The 16,818-nt window shown below is 40.2% G+C and overlaps 1 protein-coding gene across 5 annotated transcripts in view; it reads left to right on the top strand.

Moving 5' to 3' along the window:
- ACVR1 (activin A receptor type 1) overlaps window positions 1-16,818 on the top strand; it is a 125,460-nt gene that overhangs the window by 85,118 nt on the left and 23,524 nt on the right. For all 5 annotated transcript variants that reach the window (XM_090280091.1, XM_090280081.1, XM_090280100.1 and 2 more), the window contains 3 exons: window positions 6,516-6,779; window positions 8,972-9,183; window positions 13,798-13,897. In XM_090280091.1, the coding sequence (XP_090136217.1) occupies window positions 6,516-6,779; window positions 8,972-9,183; window positions 13,798-13,897 (576 nt within the window). The remainder of the gene's footprint in view (window positions 1-6,515; window positions 6,780-8,971; window positions 9,184-13,797; window positions 13,898-16,818) is intronic.

The raw sequence follows: 16,818 nt of genomic DNA, 5'->3' as shown, positions 1-16,818 counted from the left end.
CAGTCAAGACCAGGGGCATCTTTTTCACCACTGAGCAGGCAAGCCCTACGTGATCCGTCTAAACTGACTGGAGTCAGACACTTACTGTGTTTTGATCGTAGCAGCTAAAAGTCTTTAAATCAACTATCCAAGGAAGGGTCACTCCTAATAGCTCTACTGTGCTATCACACATTAATTCCCTGTTTTAGGAACTCTATATGTTTTATGTCTTTCTTCTAGCAAACAAACAAGCAGACAAAAACCCTACCACCCCACAAAAAGGACTGACTTTCCACCCTTGTAAGCCCGAGTAGGTGAACAGATGCGCCACTGTGGTGAGCTCCTCTAGGAAGAAGTGGTTTGCACAGACATGCTGGCTCGGTGACTAAGCCTCGCCTTAAGATCTCTGCTGACATTTCAAGACTTGATAGGCTCAGTCTGCTTTGAAAACCAGCATCATGTCTCTTCCCACCTCTAAATTCTTTCTGTGAAAAGCGAATCGATTCTGAAGCAAATATTCATCAGGCTGGTACTCCTGCCAAGTACTGAGGCATTTGGGGGGCATGTAACGGTGAGCATGTCAGGCTCAGTCCCTACCCACCGTCTGGAGGAGAGGTGTAGACGTTCACCAGTCATATAGACATTGGGTGTGTGAACAAAGGCTTCTCTGAGAAGTAACGTATAAGGTAAGATCTGGGGGGAGAGGTGTAGACGTTCACCAGTCATATAGACATTGGGTGTGTGAACAAAGGCTTCTCTGAGAAGTAACGTATAAGGTAAGATCTGGGGGGATGATAGGTGCTCAGCAGGTGAGTGGGGGTGTTGACAGGGAGGGAGCTAGGCTTTCCAGGTGGAGGGAATTCCACACCTAAAGGACCTGAGGTCCTGAAGCAGGAAGAGGCCTTCCAAGAACTCAGAGGATCTGGGGGGGAGGCTGAAGAGGCAAGAGATGAGATCAACCAGGATTTTTGTGGGCCAGATTAATGACTGTGTCTATTTTGAGAGGGATGGAAACCAGAGAGCATCGGGCTTGTACATCTGAATGGGGGTGGCATTTGCTGAGCCTGGGAACCTTGAGGAAGAACACATTTGGAGTGGAGGCATCCTGAGTTTAAAATCTTGGAAATCCTAAAACCATTGTTTTTCTTGTTATTTAAATTGTATGTGGTCTCACTCAGTTGCATCTATTCTCTCTCAACTCCTAGGACACATTTTCTCCTTGGCTTTACAACTTTACCAAGTGCGAGTTTCTTTGGTCAGTAAAAAATGTACTTTGGATTTCCTAAATGAGTATTTTATCATCAGAGTATTTAGGCACTTAATGTATTTTAGTCCTGAGCCTATAGCTGGCCTGCTTGCCAGACCATCAAGTGCCCTTCATGAGGCATTCCGGATGGACCTGTGTTTCTGTCCGAGGAGCAGGTTTGCTGGCATTGCAAAATCCTTCCTTAAGCCTTTGTTTAATGCCAGAGACCTCAAATGCTTTCAGATTCTGGAGAGGTTCCAAACTGTGCTTTCGGATTAGGAGACGATGGACGGACTCCCATCTCTAAAGCCAATTAGAAGCTGTCATTTTGAATGAATGAATAGTTTATACTGTTGGGAGGAGTCCAGGGGTGTTTGGGGTTCCTTTCTTAGCCTATAAAGTTCTGAGCTCTTGGACTTTTATAACAGTCGTCTAATAACTGCATGGTTTTTCGTGCTACTTGGAGGTGAGCCCATAAGAAATTCAGGCTGTTCCTTCTGCTGACCCCTGGGATCACAGTTAGAGGCTGGTTTACTTGTAGCATTTTCTCGTTTGTTGTGTCAAAGACTTTGGTGGGAAACATGGGGTTTTGTACACCATTTAATGGTATCAGTTTAAATGCTTTAAAGTATTGCAGAGCACATGACTGGGCAGGTGGGAGGGAGAACGTTGGGGATAAACCAACCTGTTGTGCCTGGATTGCTCAAGTCCCATTTAAAACATATGTGTGAACGCTTTTACTATGAAGTATAAGATTATCCCAAACTATGGACAGTCTTAAAAAGTCCATGACCCTCTTTGCTATGCCTCTTCTGCCAGTCTAGGATCAGGCCATGTGAATAGGTGTGTCCACAGCGGGAGGTATTACCCAGAACCCAAACAATATATATTTTAAAAGATTTTGCTGTGGCGAATCCCTGGATTCCGCGCCTGTGCCTCTGGTTGGGGAACCAGCACTGGATTCTCCCAAGAGGCGCTGAGAACTCCCCGCTGCTCCCAGCCAGACCCAGGCTGTGAGTGTGCTCACACGGGCCCCGGTGATACAAAGGGCACACCGTGCCAGCCATAACACTGAGTAATGCTGGGAGGTTCCTCTGAGGACAAACAGTGTGGGTGAGCTACTCAGAGAGGGAATACCTCTGGTTTGACATTTAAATTACTGAATTATTTAAATGATTGTCAATTAGGTGGAGTAGACTTGCTGCCTTTTGCTGGGACACTTCCTGGTTATTTGCATAGGGAAGTATAAACTACTTCATATTGGATAGGTGGAAATCAGTCAGAGAAGGTGATTGATGGTCCATTCCTTGCTTTTCCTTGATGTGTACTGTATTCATATCACAGTCTGAAAGATTAGAGGGCCACAGAAACTTACCTTGGGCCCTGAAAGGGGGTTTGTGATCATTCTCACACCCCCACTCCCCTCCTACCACAATCCTGCCCCAAATAAAATATCACAGGCCCACACATGTTATGGTTATTCCTAACTTTTGACAAGACTAAAACAGTGAGTCATGGGCATTTTGGGACCTGCTGTGTTCCTCTGAATTATGGATATTAAGATCTGAAAATGCTACTACCTTGCTTTTAACTTTCTTTGTTGAATTAGTAATCCTAGCTCAGAAAATCCTTTTGACATCTCTTTGGCTAATCCACTTTGTCAGATAAAATTGCCAAAGTGGCATTTAACTAATGTGTATGCATGTGTGCAGGCATTCTCATGGGTGCATGTGGTCACTTTTATGTTCATATGAATTTAGGGACTTTATATTTGGCTGTATATGCAAAATAGATATACGAAGGGCTCAGCTAATTAATTACGTGGGAATATCCAAATTAGGAGGATGAAAGCAAAATAGGAAAAAGTTGGTGAAGGTTTTGTATTTTCCTGTTAGCTAACTGCTGGACTGAATTTATGGCTCCTCTGTATCAGAGATTGAGTTAATTATTACATATCATTAATGGTTGTCTTTCTTCCTTTTCTTTTTTTTTTTTTCTTTTGATTGTGGAGAGGAGGATTTGAAAACCCTGTTTTTTTGACATTTTACTGAAAAGAATCACCGACCCGAAGGTAGTCAACCTTGGTCATTTGGACTAAACTACTATAGGGACATAAACATTCAAGGAGAGTGTGTGATAAGTGAATGAACCCCCTTGACCTAACTTATGACTCCATTGTGAGTATAGTGAGTTGAATTTTACCAAAGACCGTATTTACTTGAGGCGGTTCAATTCTGGACAGAGTTCTTTAGGCTACTATCTAAACCTCTGTCGGAGTGTCCCCACATCCCTGGGAATCATAGACCTTGGAAAGCAGTGTCCCTTCTTGCATCTGTGGACCTAGATTTCAGTTTGGGCTGGAACTTTAATAGTAGACTTTACTCTGAGGGCACATTAGAAAAATTATTATTATTGGGTTTTTTAAAAATTGATTTTTAGAGAGAGAGGGAGAGAGAAACACTAATTTGGTTGCTTCTTGTATGTGTGCTGACTGGGGATTGAACTTGCAACCTTGGCATAGTGGGGATGACACTCTAACCAACTGAACTGTCCAGCCAGGGCCTATTGTATTTTTTCTTTTTTAAATTTGACATTTTAAATTAGAATCACAAAACTGTCATTAATTATTTGGTCCTCTGGACCATCAATTCCCATAGCATCAATGATGAGTGAGCCTTCTATGGTCTAGGGTTACAGTTGTCTCTTGGTAGCCTCTGGAGATTGGTTCCAGGCGCTTCCAAATCTGCGGATGCCCAAGTCTATTATATAAAATGGCATAGTATTGCATATGACCTGTGCACATCCTCTCATTTACTTTGTCACCTCTAGATTACTTATAATACCTAATACAATGTAAATGCTATGAATAGTTGTTAAACTGTATTGTTTAGGGAATAATGACAAGAAAAAAGTCTGCACATGTTCAGTACAGATGCAATCATTGTAGGCTTAACTACGTAGTATGTACACATCATCAACAATGTAACTTTGTTTTCAACTATTTTCTGTCAGCAGTTGGTTGAATCCGTGATGTGGAATCCACAGATACAGAGGGCAAACTATACTTGTTTATAGTTGTTCCTAGTGGGCCATAGGTGCGGCAAGTTAAGTAATTTGTACTCTTTAGTCCATTATCAGTCTATGAACAGCTGATCTCCTATTTTATTTTTATTTTTATCCCTTCATCCCAACACGAACTCCTCCACCCCCAACCTAGCATCGACAGACACAACCTCTTTAATGTGTTAGGTAAATATCCTCGGGTATATATGGTCTTTAAAAAATATTTATGGTTTTAGAATAGATGCTTATGTTTGAATTTACATAAATTACATTATTGCATAGTTTTAAAATATAGTCTTTCTAACTCCCTGTTGTAGATCACAAACAGATGAATATGACACCATTAACTCTTCCCCCTCCCTTCTGCCCATCCATTTCCCTCCAAAGAATCATCACCTGTTGGGCAGCATAGTTGGCAGCCCTCAGCCAGCTTTGTGCCATTCAAGAGTGACAGGCGTGTCTAGACTCCCTAGAAATATTATCTTTCAACTCGCTTTTGGCAAGAGTAAACTTTTTGCTGGATTATGTCAACAGATATATATGTTTCTCATCCTCATAGAAATAGATTGGTGCTGGAATTTCTCTTGGCTTTCTCTAGGCAGGGAAAATAAAGACTATCTCTTGGCTCATTAAAGGTTTTGCTCATTAAAAATGTTTGAGGGCTTTTGATTCTCGGGGGTGAGTTGGTGACATACATATACTGTCAGCGGCTATTTTGGATTTTCTGCTTTCAAGCATGTCTTTACTTTTGGATGAGCCCCTTGTGGTTTTCAAAAGAACTAGCAAGTCGGTTATAAATAGAAGGCCAGTGTCTGTGTGTCTGCATGCACTTGCTCTGTGGGATGAGGCACCCACATTACAGTGGGCAGTGAACGATTTTCACTATGAGGAGGGAAGAAGGAAGATTAAGAATGCTTTCTTCTTCTTGAGATAACCCACATCTCTGCACGCACCCACACAGATCTGTGTAAATGAACTTGACATTTTCAAAGACCTTAAGTTAAGGTCTCTTCAGCACAGCCACCCAACCTGTTATTTTAAGAAAGAAGCAGTTACCTCACAGACCTGCGACAGAGGGTTCAGGATCAGAAGGCAGACGAGACTGTCTGCCGCAGACCTTCCCAGGGAGTCTGAAAGCTGAATTTCCTTATATGAACAGTACTTTGGTGAAAGTGGCCTCAGTTAACTAATCAGTGGCTTCTGGGACTTAGCTGTTTGTATTGTGTCTTCCCTTTCCTTCCCCACTAGTGGTAACTGTTGGGACCAGCAAGTCTAAACTAATCATTCTAAAAAGGAAAGGGAAAAGAGCGAGTGATCTGAAAAACGAAACTGTGTTTTCAGAAAGAGGCAGTTAGGCGGTCTGCTTAGATGTGCTTCACTGACGATACATTTCTGCGGCTTTCCATTGTGTCTGGGACCCACCAGCTATGGGCTGTTCCCTGGATCCCATCTCTAACTTTATTGTTCAAACATAGTTCTGTTCCCTTTGTTTTCTTGTGCCCTCATCCTCAATAACTGGTGCCAAACGTTTTTTCTGTCTGTTGAAAATAGGTAAGCAGCTATGAACTGTAATTAATGTAAAGACTTCAGTATTACTACCATTGAAAATTAGTCTAGGCATCTATCTTAAAATGTTGATAATACGGATTTGTAATTATAGACTTATAAACTTTTTATACTGGTATATTTCTGAAGCAGAAGATAATGGCAGGAACATTAACATTGTATTAATTGGTTAGTGGAGATTTGTATGGAGCTGGCAGGAACTGGTGTTAACAGCTGCCATATACTTAGTAACCATTCTTTTGTTTTTCCCATAAAATAAAAGAGATGATGAGCATTATTTGTCAGTAAAACATTTAATTTTTGATGCAAGAGTTGGGAGACGAGAGCCTATCAGACCAAAGATAACATGAAAACCACAGTGGGAGAAGTTCATTTTCAGAGGCCTATGAACAAATGATAACCATATTTTTGCCTAGAAGGATCTAGATGCATTCATATATTGAGACCTGATTATTATTTGATAGTTGGTCAAGTTAGAGATACAGGCTAACAGAATGTGGGCATCATGGCAAATGGATGGTGATGCTTAGCCTGACTTTCTGTATGGTTCATGTGTTTGTAATGGTCTTGGAGAAATTGTATTATCCCCCAGTGGGTGTAAAATCCATACAGTGAGTTGTTTTTGTTTGTTTGTTTGTTTTCCCTCTCTATCCTTCTGCAGACGAGAAGCCCAAGGTCAACCCCAAACTGTATATGTGTGTGTGTGAAGGCCTTTCCTGTGGGAACGAGGACCACTGTGAAGGCCAGCAGTGCTTTTCGTCACTGAGCATCAATGACGGCTTCCACGTCTACCAGAAAGGCTGCTTCCAGGTGTACGAGCAGGGGAAGATGACTTGTAAGACCCCGCCGTCCCCTGGCCAAGCCGTGGAGTGCTGCCAAGGGGACTGGTGCAACAGGAACATCACGGCCCAGCTGCCCACTAAAGGTTCCCATGGGCTTTTCTGTTTCTAGAACGAGATTTTTGTTACTGTTAGCTGATTCTGTATTAGTTAAAGATGTAAGTAGCCACAAGGCTTTACTCCAACTCTGATCCAGAGGCTGTAAGCCACAAGGAAGAGAGCTATAGGTGAGAAAGAGAAAGGCACATCCTTTGGAATCTAAAAGGAGGATGCACATTTTGGGGAAAGTCAGCAGGGTGATGTCCACTTTGATGACCCCTTGGCCAACCATCTCTTAGTATTCATGAGCAGGTGAACAGCTCCTGATACGCTTTTCAGTTAATGGGCCATGATGCTATTCATAATTTCTGAAAAAATTCTTCTTATTAAATACTCATCTCTGTGTTGAGTGTGTAGGGAAGACAATGGGACATAAGACTGAGGTGCCTGAGTGGAATACCTTTTCCTTTTTATGAGAAAGGAGACACAGAAAGGCTCTCTAAACTCTCCTCTCATGTCTGATTCCCAGTGACCTATCACTGAAACTTGAAGCTGTGTGAAATTTCACATGAACCCTGTAGTTTATGTGGAATCGTCTATTATATTCAACATGGATTCCATAGCCAATGGAAATCAGTCCTCCTCTGAACTGTTTTCCCATAAAAGGAGTCCACAATTGCTATCTCGGAGTCCCCCAAAATATTAATGTACCTTAGTCTTTGTAGATTCACTCCAAACCAAATTTACTTTTCATATGTCATACATTTTCAATAAACATGATTACTTAATTTTGCACTCACAAAAGAAGAAACAACCCAAAAAGTGGCATAGGAGAAGCTACTGGGAGCATCTGCGGCCAGAAATGTCAGCCAGCAAGGGAGAAGACAGAAAAGTGATGAAAACTGATACATAATCATGTAATTTTGAAGTTATAGTGATGACCTTAAGGCACATAGAAAATATTAAATTCTGAATAATAAAAGAAAGTTTTTAAAAGGGAGATCAAGTATTTAAATGGTTAAAACTAAAAGGCTATCTGATGAAATAAACTATTCTTAAACTTTTTGAGTTAAATTATTATTAATAGAATGGATAGACACGAAGAAATGACTGTATTCACACAGATTCTATATATAATATGAGAAGTTCTTACTCTGCAGAACACTCTGCTAGACTCTGAGTTGTAATAGGAAATTTATTTTCTTTACTTAAGAATTCCAGTTTAATTAGGGAGGCACAGTATTTGTAATTTAATGTTGTATATAATTAGTTTTACATTCTGTTGTACAAATGACATGTGCCATGGAGTATATGTGCCCAGTCATTGATTAATTTGGACTTGGAAAGTTAAAAGAGGTATATAAAGGAAATTAGGCTTGAGATGGATCGCTGAAGGGGCCAGGGACATGGAAGTGAGTAAATCACATGTGGGGAAGAACAGGGCTTGGTGAAAGCTTCATGAAGGGGTCTGAAATTCAGAGATGATTATTATTTTGGGGTCTTTTAATTATGGATGTTCACTATCCAGTTAAGAAATTTTGAATTAACTCACCAGGGAAGTAGAAAGTCTTTGTGAATATTTGCTTGAGTGACATGTGCATGTTTGAGTGAGTGCATGAATGTTTGAATGGGTGATACAAGAAATAATGTCTGAATGAGGGAGTGACTCAGTTAAGGAATGTTTTGAATGAGTGAATCAATGTTGAAGATGTTGAGTAAAAAGAACAGATGAAGGAATAGATTCCCAGGCAGAAATCATGATATAAAAATATCAATGAAAATTTAGCAACAGACATCCAAGGTGTATTGGAGAGAGAGAGAGACCACAGATTGGGCATTTTGGTCTTAACTCAGCATGGTCTCTTAGGAATATGAGAACATAATGTCTGCCTGCAAGAGGCCGATGATAAAACATCCTTACAGATCAAATCCAAGTTAATAAGAGTAGTACCAGAGATTTGTATAGTGCTTAATATTTTAAAAGCACTTTCACACACAGACATTAATACAGATCGTTCTCAATGGATTTTTTTTTTTCCAGTTGTGTCTAAATGAATAATAGTTAAAATGACTGGGCTATTGGCCAGATGTTAGGAAGTATTTTAATTTAACACTTTGTGACTTGTGAGATTTTGTGGTCAGGATCCGGAGCTACTTGTTAGGGCATTGGTTATAAATACTAAGCAATAAGTCAGTAGTGATCATTACAGCCAATTACTGTTTTCTCCCCCATTTCCAGGGAAACCCTTTCCTGGAACACAGAATTTTCACTTGGAGGTCGGCCTCATTATTCTGTCTGTAGTGTTCGCAGTATGCCTTCTAGCTTGTCTACTGGGAGTCGCTCTCCGAAAATTTAAAAGGCGCAACCAAGAACGCCTCAATCCCAGAGATGTGGAGTACGGTACCATCGAAGGGCTCATCACCACCAACGTTGGAGACAGCACGTTAGCAGTAAGTTTGTGACCCTGGGGAATCCCAAGCATAATGAAAATGGCTGAGGATGCTTTTTTATATTGAGCATGAAATGCTAAGCAGTAACCAGTGACTGGACAATGTGCACACACACAGCTGGTCATATACACCCTAAGCAAGCGTGTGCTGGCACCTGCTTAGTCTCCCCTGTGTGAGAACATTAATTTTAGACAACATTTACATAAGTGAGAGAGGGGATTTACTTTAGCAGATTTTGGGGAGTAAGGGAAAAGGGACAGAAAATGTTTGTATATATTGTTGGAGGGGGGCATCCTTGGAATTTATGGAACTCAGGTACTCTGTTTTTAGCAATAGAAGTGCTTTTATTTAATACCTTTTGCTTGGTATTAAAAAATCACTTTCCTTTCTAGATTATTTTAACACCCTGTTATTTAAGACTTTAAAACTTGACATCCGAAAAAGTGGCTATTAAATTTTTCATGCACTTGTGCTGCCCCCTTGTGGAATGCAGTCATTTGGTTAAATGAATGATGTCCAGTAGAAATTTTAAATTTTCTAGTAGCCACCTTAAAAAAAAGAAACCCTGAGCGATATTAATTTCAACAATATATTTAACCTAGTATATATAATAATTATCATTTCAACATATAATCATAAAGAATTATTGAGATGTTTTACTTTTTTTTTGAACTAAGTTTTCACAATCTGGTATGTATTTTCCACATACAGCCTGTGACAGTTAAGACTAGCCACAGTTCATTTGCTCAGTGTCAACATGTGGCTAGTAACTACCCTGATGGACAGCACCGGGTTAGAAATTATTGTATTTATTTGTTTTAAATGTACTCTTTTGTGTATTTTTAAGTGATGAAATCACATTAAAAAGTGACTTGTCTTTTTGTTTTTGTTACATTTTAAAATTGTCATGTGTTAAAGAAAATTTATATTTTAAATGAGAAAGGGAGTCATTTCCAATGACTAGGTTATCATGAAGTGCAAAAGAGAAAAGTAATCATACTCTAAAGGGGTGCTATGCTGAGCCTGATGCCTGCTCTGACGAAGGCGAAGATTAGTGAGTGTTAGGTGTTAAAAACATACCAGTACCAAATCAAGATTACTCTTCATATTCTGATGAAATAATCAAGGTAATAATTTTGTACGGGATTCAAGGTTATTTAATGCATGATCATGTATCACCTGAGATCAGCTTCTATTAAGTCTTGTTCTGCTAGACAAGAAGATTAACAGTGTCTGACAGCTCTGCAGGTAAGCCTGCCATGCAGCTTCCTTTTTGCTGGAGAAGACTTGTCCTTACTAATCTTTGTAGCTCAGTTGCTACACCTGGACCATTTTTTGGTAAGCTCTTAAAAGCATTTGGTGGGGGCGGATCGGCAGCCGTCCGTCTCGAGAGACGATGGTGTAGCTTCTTAAGAGTCTATCTGCACCGCCGAGAATGGCTGTGCAGTCCGACTTGGGAGTGACACGGTATCTGTCTCCTCCCGTATTGAATCGACATCTTGCGATGTCGCTGGAGTGTCCTCTCCAGTGAAGCTGAAGCTACAGAGCCTGGGCAGGGTGATATGGAGGGTCTGCTGTTGCCCATGCAGCAGACCCCCCCCTCTCTTCGCAGCTGAAGGATCCAAGGGAAAGACGGAGTCAATACAGCTTGGCTTCAGGTGCGCCGCAGGAGTTGCCAGTGTTGACTACAACGTCAAACCACCTTAGGGACTCAGGCTCTGGATTTTCTGTCGGGGTTTACTCCCTTAGCCTTTCCCCTGAAGAGGTATGCCGCAAGGCAGTGGAGGTTTTTTGGAATCAGAGTTTTCCTTCTCTGATGTGCCCTGACTGGAAGATCGAACCAGCGACACTTAGCTCGCAGGCCGACGCTCAATCCACTGAGCCAGACCAGCCAGGGTGGGGGCGGATACAGGCTGGAAATAGGCCATCCTGCTGCCTTTCACATCACTGAGCCACCCTTCAAGAGTACTTCTTGGTATGAAAAAAGGGGAAGGACCCTTGTTTAGCTTCCTTTAACCTATTTAAATTGTGGTACAGCAAAACTGGGAAAAGAGGAGAGAAGACATTTTATTTCAAAAAGTAGAGAATTACAGGGGTTTTTTGTTTGTTTTTGTTAGAAATAGAAGTTTATTTCATATTTTGGGGACAATTACATGGTCTATTGAGTTAGTAGCAAGAAAATACAAGGCTGAATCCTGACAAAGTTTTAGCAAAGCAAGATTCTAAAATAGATTAGTCAGAACTTTGTTCCTTAGAATAGCTAACATAACTAATCACCATGGGCAATAATAGGAATATCTTGTGTAAATTACTGTTTAAATAGTTTCTATAATTTTGAAAGAGGGATGGGAGTGTATGCTTAAATAGTCTTCTCAACTCAACCATGTTAGATGACAGTATATCACAATATAAGGACACAGGAGAGAACACTGTTTAAAGCCAGTTGTCCTTATAGACCTACAAACTTGCTCATTTAAGCAATACACTAATTTATGATCCAACATCCTACTAAACAGCTCCCCTGTGTTGAAAAGAAGTCTTGGGGTCCAGAGTTGAAGTAGATGTTTGGTTATCTTGTTTGGTTTCCTCCCCATCCGCCTCCTTAAGACTATGAACTAGTTTAGAACCAGGATTATATAGTCAGTTGACCGAAAATCCTGTAACGATCTTTTTTCCGTACATGGCTCCAGTAGCACTTAGTTGTCTTTAACTTCATTCAAAACAATTTTGTTAGCTTGTATTGTGACAGCTGTCATATCAGTGTGCATTTTTAAAAAACTTATCAAAGTTGGTGAATATTTGTGCAGCCAGCCATTTTAATATTGAAGATGGGAGAAGATATGCAACATTTGCAGTGTATAATGTTATATTTTTCGAGAAAGGTAAAAATGCAACTGAAATGCAAAAATAGATTGTACTGTATAGTGTATGGAGAAGGTGCTGTGCCTGATCGAACATGTCAAAAGTGGTTTGCAAAGTTTCTTGGTACTACTGCCATTTTGGCCAAATAATTCTGTGCTGTGGGACTGTTTTATGCATTGGAAGATGTTTAGCAACACCTCTGGCCTCTACCCACTAGAAGCCAATTGTGGGAGGTAGTCAACGTACTCAAAATATCTAAATCAGCCCTGGCTGGTGTGGCTCAGTGGATTAAGTGCCGGCCTGTGAACCAAAAGGTTGCCGGTTTGATTCCCAGTCAGGGCACATGCCAGTGTTGTGGGCCAGGTCCCCAGCTAGGGACACATCAGAGGCAACCGCACATTAATGTTTCTCTCCCTCTTCCTCCCTCCCGTCCCCTCTCTCTAAAAATGAATAAATAAAATCTTAAAAAAAAAAAATTAAATCAATAAAATTAGTGGTGAAAATGAAAAATGTGTCTTTTATGGAAAAAATGTAACAGATTTTTTTGGCAACCCAATATTACAGAAAAAATAACATAATAGTTTAATTTTCTGAATTATTCTGTCATGAAATTGAATGAATAAAGAGAAAAAAAGAACATCAAATAGATGGTTAGGAAGATGTGAAAGTCTACTTTATCTACACTCAATTTCTGGGTGATTATCCATTTTGTGGTTTTTAAGGATTTTAAATTTCTTCTTTTGGTTGTTCAGCTTTTGGTAATTTTGCTGATGAGCAGTACTTCACAGTGGTACTCAGAATAAGTTTTTAAAAAAGTAGATGAAATTCAAACGAGTCAGTGTATTGCATTAACAGGCCAGCTAAAATATTTGGGAAAGGATGAGCTTTGAGGAATGTCAGCTCACTGTGGCTGCAACCTTACCACTGTCATCATGGGCACAGTGTCATTATGAACAATCCATTTCTGCTTCTTGGCTGCTCTCTTCTTTTCCTAAGAAGGGGAAATTTATGAATGAACTATCTGGGAATCTTTTTCACAATATGTTCTTTTTTAGAAGTAGATTTGGGCCATGGTATTATGTTTTCAATGAAAGTTTTTGTTTTTCTATGATTAGTGGCTAATTCACATCAAAGAGTGACATGCAGGTGTTAATTTTGTGACCCCTTTGTTCTACTCTCTGCTTGAATGTACCAGGTTGATGACCCACGTGGCCACTGGCGTGTTTTTAATACAAGCAACATTAGAGTTATTTGTTTCTTATTCCTAATTTGTTTTTCCTCATTAGAGCCCTTAGTTGGCATGTCAACTAGAGTGGATCCTTTGCTAGATACTGACAAACAGAGTAGAATATGGTCAGTTATGCCCAGCCCTTGGACTTGAAGTTCCTTTCTCTTCTTTTGCTCCACTTGTTCTTTGTTCTACTGCTTCCCCTCAGCTCAGCCTACTTCCTGGACTTTCTAATTTGCATCTTCAACTTTGTCTACCCAGCTTCTTTATATATTTAGTTCTAAAACTATGGGTGCATGAGAGACCACTTATCCCTCAGGAAAACCTGTCCTGCACTAGGAAAAGGGCAAGCTTCTGGTTCTCCTAATAAAACCAGTGCTTTCAATAGCGGGCTGTTCACGCACACTAAGGGGCCACGCATCCAAGGTTGCTGCCTCTGCATGAGTTACAATGACATGCATGCTTATACTCTAAACTGACAGTGTTTTTCAGTAGTGTCTTTTTCTCCTTGTCTTGAAATACAGGATTTATTGGATCATTCGTGTACATCAGGAAGTGGCTCTGGTCTTCCTTTCCTGGTCCAAAGAACAGTGGCCCGTCAGATCACACTGTTGGAGTGTGTCGGTAATTCTTTTTTGCCTTCCTTTGCAGGTTACATGTAATGTTAGTTTTGGTTGTAGAAGTAGGATGGCATTTGGAAAAAATCTGTTTCTTGTTTCCTGTTGCTTGCTAAACATCAGGAGATGTGGGGTAGCTATGTGGTGTGGCTGTCTCTGTTCTCTGTGTGACTTGTGTTGGGGCACCTGAACTTGTACAAGTCCTTGTCAAAGGAATCTGTCATTAGTTAATAGAGAGAATCCTTTGCCAAAGTTTTCAGTTGCAAGTACACCTTTTGGGATGACGGGGATGTTTAAAACTTGAATTAATATGGCTGCTCCTGATTGTAGGTATTGAATGATCTGAGGTAAGTAGGCTTTTGAACCATAAACTTGCTTATTGCAATTCTCTAATCCCTCTCACTCTTCCCCTGCCTTTAAAAATAATAAAATAAATTTACCAAAGCTACCTTTATAACTGCTTTATTTAAACAAGAGTGATATATATATATATATATATATATATATATATATATATATATACATATTTCTCTATGGGCACTCACATTTTTTCCATATAGAAACATATTTGTACATAGATGTAATCATAGTGTGTATATAATTCATGCCACTTTTTTTTCGGTTCTAAGCTCACACACATTTCCCTCTATTTGTACACATCATAAATATTTTTATTTAAAGGGTATAATTATAATCTATTGAATGTTAATTTTCTTTAACATTACTCCTTGAGAAAGAGTTTGTACACATTGCTTCTTTCTTTTGAGCCCCCAGAATAAATTTCCAGGAATTAGGGCTCTTGGCTCAAAACTCCTGACGTTTTAATGGCTTGTTTTTTATATGACTGGATTGCCCCCTAGAAAGATGGCACCTAATGCTTTTATTTTAAAGTCCTAATTTTTATTAGGTTTACTTTCCTGTGGTGGATATTTGCTATAGCCACATGATAGTTTTCACTCATTTCTCTTTAAGACGCCATGCAGGGATGGCCATAGTAGCTATAAGGGGTTGGCAATGTCTCTGTGCTTTCCTCCTAATTCTCCTGGTTTCTTTGGCTGTACTTGGCAACTTTGTGGCAGGTCACTCCCTCTACCATGTGGCTGCTGTGCTCTGGCTTTTCTTCCTGTTTTCATGGAAACCAGGATACCCCCAAACCCAGTAGTGGAAAGAGGGATGGACAAAGGTAGTAAGAGCAGAAGTGCCCCTTTCAGGCACACAGGTGGCTAAGCGGAAGCTAGGTCTGCAGTTATGGACCATTTGTGAACACCACTTCATCTTCTTCTCAGCAGCGGAGAAAATGAAAAATGGCAAAGTCCCAAAATGTGCTCATTGCATACAACCAGAGTTGTCCTTTTGTACTACTTAACATCACTTAACATCCTGTTTGATTATGAACCAGGGGTTCTGAGTAGTGGTGAGAAGGTAGGGAAGGGAGACAAATACCTGTCTCACTTGCGCCCATACTCCTGTCCACAGCCACTCACCATTCCCAGAGCAGCAGCTCTCAAGATCAGTCCTTGAAGATTGACATACTGTTTCTGGTTATATAGATATTCTTAAGTATTTTTTGAAATAATGTATATTCAGTTATAGCATTTTGTCGGTTTAATGCTACAGACTTAAAAAAGCAATGCCTTTTTAGTAGCTTATAGTCTTAAATAAAAATGTATGGGATGAATTGCTTGAGGATAGTACACTATCATTTTTGGTTCAAAAATAAGAAACGTTGGACTAGATCAGTCTTTTCCAGGCAATGATCAATGAACCCCAAAATTTCAGAGGCCTTAGAGATCCCTTTTGTGGGGCTCCATGGCTAGGACTTCTGGGCAGCTCTGCTTCTGTTTTGAGGGACATCTTCATAAGGAGCATTTGCAAGAAGCATTTGACAATGTAAAGGCATTTGAAAACCATTGAAGTAGGTTTTTATTTTAATTCTACCTACTTATCCTGACAGCCATCTCTGTTTTCTTTTATTTAAAAAAAAAAGACTTTAAGGCAACTTTATAGTAATGTTCACAACTGTCTGGGAAATTTTTTCTCTTTCCTAATGAGAGTATTCAGATAAAGGGCACCTAAGAGGGGGAAAGATTAGCTTACCATTTTTTAGCAGCCAGTTTTGTAGTATCTTTGCACCAGCCTTTATCTTTAGCTACAAATGCTGGGCAGTTATTTTATTAATTGACTTCATTAAAATTAATCTTGTACTAAATAAACACTATTTGTGTGACCTGACAGTGGCTCACAATGACCACTTACTGACCATGTTTAACATCCTTTAGAATTAGTCATGGGTATTTAATAGGGACACTATTTATCGTAAGGAAATCTAGATGGAGTGGTTTTAATTATGTTTCAGGTGAGTCACCCAGACAGACATGCTTTCGCTCTCCATGTTTGGGTTTTCAGTGGCTTGGTTTTTCAGCAAAGAGCTGTATTTCTGTCTGTGCAGGTGGTGCTACAGCTGCTTATTACGAGCCGTGATTTCCAGCAGCGACTTGCCCCACTGCACTGCAAGCTGTATCTCCTGCTGCATGGTTATCTCTGTGCCGCATACATCTTTACCCTTGATTATACCCTGTGTTGATCCCCAGAGTCTTGTGGTAATTACCTCCTCCTCCTCCCAACCTCCCCGCTCACCCCTACCTATAATTAAAGAGAAGAATGGCAGAGGGAGCATGGAGTTGACAAGCTGAGCGTTGAGTTTCTGCTGCAGAAGGGGGCATGCGCGCAACAAAGCATCACAGCCAGTCACCACACTCTGGGAAATGTCTTCTCCAGTTGGGCTTTTCAGTGCAGTCCACTTGTGGCATTACTGGGGCCGTCTAACAAGCAAATACCCATGACCAATGTCAGAAATCAGAACTGTTCTGGGATTATGTGTTTAAGACTTTGCAAATCCTCTTCTGAGCTATATCCTTGGCCAAGAAA

The sequence above is a fragment of the Furipterus horrens genome, unplaced genomic scaffold (assembly GCF_987537825.1).
Source record: "Furipterus horrens unplaced genomic scaffold, mFurHor1.1.pri manual_scaffold_1, whole genome shotgun sequence".
NCBI classification, from domain to species: domain Eukaryota; kingdom Metazoa; phylum Chordata; class Mammalia; order Chiroptera; family Furipteridae; genus Furipterus; species Furipterus horrens.
This window is presented reverse-complemented; position numbering and strand designations above follow the sequence as displayed.